This window comes from Salvelinus alpinus, chromosome 25 (genome assembly GCF_045679555.1).
Source record: "Salvelinus alpinus chromosome 25, SLU_Salpinus.1, whole genome shotgun sequence".
Lineage (NCBI taxonomy): Eukaryota > Metazoa > Chordata > Actinopteri > Salmoniformes > Salmonidae > Salvelinus > Salvelinus alpinus.
The window spans coordinates 12,180,992-12,186,075 of NC_092110.1; the positions used below are offsets into that span (position 1 = coordinate 12,180,992).

General features: G+C 42.8%; 1 protein-coding gene across 4 annotated transcripts; it reads right to left on the bottom strand.

Moving 5' to 3' along the window:
* Nucleotides 1-690: 690 nt before the first annotated feature.
* Nucleotides 691-4,542, bottom strand: LOC139553367 (putative nuclease HARBI1). Of its 4 annotated transcripts, XR_011670639.1 has the most exons (9): nucleotides 3,675-4,532; nucleotides 3,411-3,587; nucleotides 3,259-3,320; nucleotides 3,090-3,176; nucleotides 2,719-3,002; nucleotides 2,604-2,639; nucleotides 1,951-2,505; nucleotides 1,558-1,669; nucleotides 691-1,463 (listed from the first exon to the last, which is right to left on the bottom strand). XR_011670639.1 is itself a non-coding variant. In XM_071365623.1 (8 exons), the coding sequence occupies exons 1-6, from the start codon at nucleotides 3,511-3,513 to the stop codon at nucleotides 2,604-2,606; spliced, it is 504 nt and encodes a 167-aa protein (XP_071221724.1). In that variant the 5' UTR covers nucleotides 3,514-4,542; the 3' UTR covers nucleotides 691-1,463; nucleotides 1,558-1,669; nucleotides 1,951-2,603. The 4 variants fall into 4 exon arrangements, 2 of the variants coding, with proteins under 2 accessions (XP_071221724.1, XP_071221723.1); XR_011670640.1 differs by having other exon boundaries at nucleotides 1,951-2,639; nucleotides 2,719-2,892; nucleotides 2,961-3,176; nucleotides 3,675-4,534; XM_071365623.1 differs by having other exon boundaries at nucleotides 1,951-2,639; nucleotides 2,719-2,892; nucleotides 2,961-3,002; nucleotides 3,411-4,542.
* Nucleotides 4,543-5,084: the final 542 nt, after the last annotated feature.

Sequence of the window (5,084 nt, forward strand, 5' to 3'; positions counted from 1 at the left end):
CATAGCCAACGTTATCTAACCTGGGGCCTGTTGCACAAAACTAGGATAAGGGATTAAGCCAGGATATCTTGGTGATCCTGGCTCAATTGATCCGTAATCCGGTTGCACTAAAGATGGATAGGGGGCAGGAGGATATGTTATGGTATAAATTACCATGGAGATTTATTCTGTGGAGCTAGCCTGCTCCAGACCAGGCTAAATTCCAGGATCTATTTAATCTCATCCCTAATGTCAGTCAGCAGTCACCACAAATGGAAACCAATAGTTATTTCACTGCTCACTATACATAATGATTTTGGATAAAAAATGATTTTTAGATGATGTTGCTATCATTAGATAATTTACAGTTTCCCATAGACTATAAGGCTATATATAAAATGATAGAATATTAGGGCCACAGAGGGGAAAAAAACACAAGTCATAATATTGTAACCAGTTGTTTTAAAGGAGGACAGTTGTTAAAATGACAGATGTGGGGCATTTCGTGAAATTGTACTTCAGTATGGTTTCATAAACAAAGACATGCTGATGTGCCAGAATATTAAGTATCACATTGTCATAAGTATCAAAACTGTAAAAACAATATGTAGCTTTTCTGCAGAAAGAACCAGCCTCATAAATTTATGACTTTATCCTTTTTCTTCAGTGTGGCCCTAGTACTCTGTCATATAAACAAATACACATTCCATATGAATATAAAAACACAATGTGTAACATTATGTTCCTTTATTGAATAAGGACAAAACAAAGCAGGTAAACCATCAGCTCCTTTCGAAACTGAAGTCACAGTGACTCTACAAGATGGAAAGCACAGAATCCAAGCATATTATACAAAATGATACATACACATTCAAAGGTCTGTATATAACACACCCTGCATGTCTGCACACTAAAATAAATGCAGGACAAATCCATACACATCAACTGAACAGACAAATGAATGGATGCAGTAGCCTCCCTGCAGCCTTGTATTACACACAGTATACCGCACAAACATCATAAGAGGCCAAATTCGTCAAAAAACGAACCCAAAAAAACCCAAATTCCTCTGCCACCGCAGGACATATTTAACCAAAATTGAAAGCACACATACTAACTAAAATAATTCAACACATATTGGTCCCTCAGCAGCCGACCACTGTCGTCATCAGGGAAGATTGCCGGATTGTCCCAGTCCATGGCTGGTGGCACTCTGGGGGCCCTCTCCTTCCTCAGGCAGGCCACATTGTGGAGGACAGCACAAGCCACAGTAATATCACATGCCCTAACAGGGCTGACCCTTAATTTGTGAAGGCAGTGAAAGCGTGCCTTCAGGAGGCCAAAGGTCATTTCAACTCTGGCCCTGGTCCTGGCATGGGCATGGTTGTAGGCCTGCTGTGCTTCCTGGGGGTCTGTGAAAGGTGTCAGGAGAAAAGGCTGGCAGCCATACCCCCTGTCTCCCAGCAACACACCAGAGAATTCACCTGTCAACACAAAATCTCATCATTACTACCTCATAAACACAGTGATATTCTTGACACAGCCATGATGGTTATAAATAGGGGTTGTGTGGCTTACCTTGTGATAGGCACTGATAGATTTCAGAGGCCCGAAAGATTCTGGAGTCATGGACTGAGCCAGGCCATTTTGCCACAACATTGCTGATCACACAGTCAGCATTGCAGACCATCTGAAATCATAAGATGAGGAATATTACACCAATCAATGCACATCACTGGCAATGCAGAGTGTTCGTCAATGGACAATATCAAAAAGTTATGTTCACCTGAACATTAATGCTGTGAAAGGATTTCCTATTCACAAAATCGGCCTCATGGGCACCTGAGGGGGCTTTTATCCTTATGTGTGTGCAGTCCACTGCACCAATGACATTGGGGAAACCTGTCACACAAAGTAATGAGTATCCTACTATGTGTTAACAGTTGTCCTGTAATTTGTAGATCCTCTTACCTGCAATCCTATAGAACTCCTCTTTGATGTCACAGAGTCTTCTGTGGCCAGGGAAGGAGATGAAGACATCTGCTAATGCTTTGATAGCCAGACACACACTCCTTATTGTGCGGCAAATTGTGGCCTTGTTCAGCTGTTCTGCATCCCCCACTGAGTACAGGAAGGCTCCACTAGCAAAAAAGCGCAAGGCCACACAAACCATTTGCTCCACACTCAGTGCATGGCTCCGTGCAGTGCGGTGCTTAATCCTGGGACCCAGTAGTCTGCATAGATACCTGATGCCATCTGCAGAAAACCTGTATCTTTCATATAGATGGTCATCAGGGAAGGCCAGTGGGTCCAACCGGTCCCTGAAGACCCTTTCTCGCCTGAAGGCTCTCCTCAGCACAAGTGCTTCTTCATCCACCACATCTCGCACGAATGGGCATGCCATTGTCAGAGCAGAAAGGAACACACAATTTTGGGCCTTCATATAGGCTAGTGGCCACACCTGGTGCTGGGGGGGTGGGCAAAAGAGGGCGATGCCTTATAACGATGACTTGGTTGTACTGATTGCTGGGAAAATAAAAAAAACCTTAGAAAGATGCCACCGTCCTGTGTGCTCACAATAAGAGCTCATATGTCATGGCTCACTTGACTTTACGAGAATATACCTAATTTTTATTTTGAGCTGTGTCATCTTCTTGGAGCTGGGGGAGGAAAGAAAAATAATGAATAATACATTTGTGTTACAGTTAGCATACAGTGTACATTGAAGGCATATCTCACCTCCCTCTCAAGTTTTTTTATTTCAAGGTCCAGTTTCCTAATTGTCCTCTTTTTTATTTCGGACTCCAGTGCAAGATTTTCCATCTTTTTCTTCTTGTACTGAATGTCTATGTCTGCCAGTTCTATTTGGCGCCGGAGGTGGTTGCCATACAACTTTCTGATAGCTTGTGAGCTCTGTGAACACAATACAATTAGCGCAGCTGGAATTTGGCAGGATGTGGTGTCCTTTTATTAATACGCACTATGTTGCCAGGCTGGTTTTCCCACTGTATAGCATCTGGGTCCTGTAAAAGAAATTAGATTTTTTGATTTTGATGAGGACTCCTCACCATTGTAGAGTAAATAGTACTTTCACAGTCTTAACATGATACCTCATGCCTTCTGGAATCCAGAGAGATGGTCTCCTCCTCATCATCGTCTCCATCATGTGCTGTTGCTGCTGCACTGGGGCCTTCACCCTATCACATTTAATCGGATTCATATTGAAGCTAGTAGACAAGACATGCCAGGCCTACAGTATGCCTTTGATGGAGTACTCACTGGATCAGCATCGTCTGGTGCTTGTGCTGGTGGCTCTAACAGGAACACAGTGCTGCCAGACACTGCAAGGCAATAGGTAAACCAAAGTCAGACAGTCCAAATTGATTCAATATGAATGTGGTTGTATCCCATGTAGAGATGGAAGGACATACCTTGAATGAAGCGGGTGGCATCTTGGGAGGAACCTATGCTCGTCTCTTTCCCCCCAGGGATCCCCTCTAAGACGGGCCTGCCTTTATTTAGCTCCAAGGCCATGTCCTCTGCTGGGGTAAGGTCAGCCTTTGGTGACCCACCACCCGTGCCTTGTCTGTGGGTATTCTTTTTCACTGCTAAAACAGTACAGACAATGTGTGAGCAGGCACCTTCTGGGTACAATATATGCTTGTGCTTTGTTAAATATTAGTCAGGGACCATACCATTCTGCAGAATGTTCTTGTATTTGATTTTGACCTGCTGCCATGTCCGTTTTGGCCCGTTCATGTTTAATCTACACACACACACACACACACACACACACACACACACACACACACACACACACACACACACACACACACACACACACACACACACACACACACACACACACACACACACACACACACACACACACACACACACACACACACACACACACACACACACACACACATTTAATGGAGTCACACTGCAAAAAATTACTTGGTATTTTTGTCTTGTTTTCAGTAAAAATATCAAAAAATTTATCATAGCTTTATACAGTGTGATGGAGTTACTTTACACAATTTCACTCATATCTGCAGTGCATTTCAATTAAAAATTTAACCGTTTCATAATTACAGTACAACTGCATTTTTGGAGATGTGAATTAAATATTTGAATTGTAATTGTGATGTTTCAGCGGAGCGGTGAGTGTGTAATTGTGCACTACTTACGCATTCAGGCGGTCTGCAATACTTTGCCACGCTTTTTCTCTTTGCTTTATCACTGTGGCGGTGTTGCCTTTCTTCTTAATTATATCTTTTACCTCCTCGTATGCCTCCATGAGGATTTGTGCTTCCGACGGGGAAAAGTACGCGGCTCTAGTTGCCATGGTAAATCAGTTAATCTGTGATCTGTGGCGGGGTCTATTTGAGTGAGCCGTGAGCGCGCACCTATCCAGGATTGGTTTCACCTGGCTTAATGAATCCGTGTCTGCTCATCCTGGCTTGGTCTTTGTGCAACCAATTAAGCCTGGACGCACATGTTTTGGCTTCATTGAGCTCAGCTGAGTCATTTATCCCGGATGTCTTAATTCTACTTTTGTGCAACAGGCCCCTGGCCATAGCTAACGTTAGCTCAGTTGTAAAATATTAAAGCTATCAAACTGCTTTATAATGTCAGTGAATGGATAAAGTATGTTAATATTGTCAGATTTCTAACAGCTAGTTTATTGATTATGTTTGCAAACTACAGCAGTAAGGCAATTAACTAAGTTGGCTAGTTAACCAGTTAACCTAGCTAACGTTGCAAGCTGATCAAATTCATATCTGCCACCATTCATGCTGAGTTTGAAACAGTTACTATAGTAAGCTAACTTTTAGAACTAGCTTTTCCTGTCAAGTTATTTGACAGAAGTAGACCGTTACACCATTGCCATAGGAGGCTAACTTAGTAGCAACTAGCTGTCCAGTAATGAGTTGTCATTCTTTGAGTGTCTTGGCACATGCGTTCATGGTCTGAGCTCGTCAATGTGGTGAATAGCCTTCATCATGACATGCAGTGACAGCTTTGAAGCTGTTAATCTCTCACCTTGACAAAAGTCTGGAGTGATGCATCATTTTTCCCTGTTCTGTTTAGTTTTTGCG

Excerpts from the sequence above, each read along its gene's own strand:
- LOC139553367 (XM_071365622.1), bottom strand. The coding sequence starts at position 2,019 with ATGTCTTCATCTCCTTCCCTGGCCACAGAAGACTCTGTGACATCAAAG. Across the intron at positions 1,670-1,950 it reads GGAGTTCTATAGGATTGCAG|ATGGTCTGCAATGCTGACTG; the intron begins GTAAGAGGATCT and ends TTATGATTTCAG. Across the intron at positions 1,464-1,557 it reads CTATCAGTGCCTATCACAAG|GTGAATTCTCTGGTGTGTTG; the intron begins GTAAGCCACACA and ends TTGTGTTGACAG.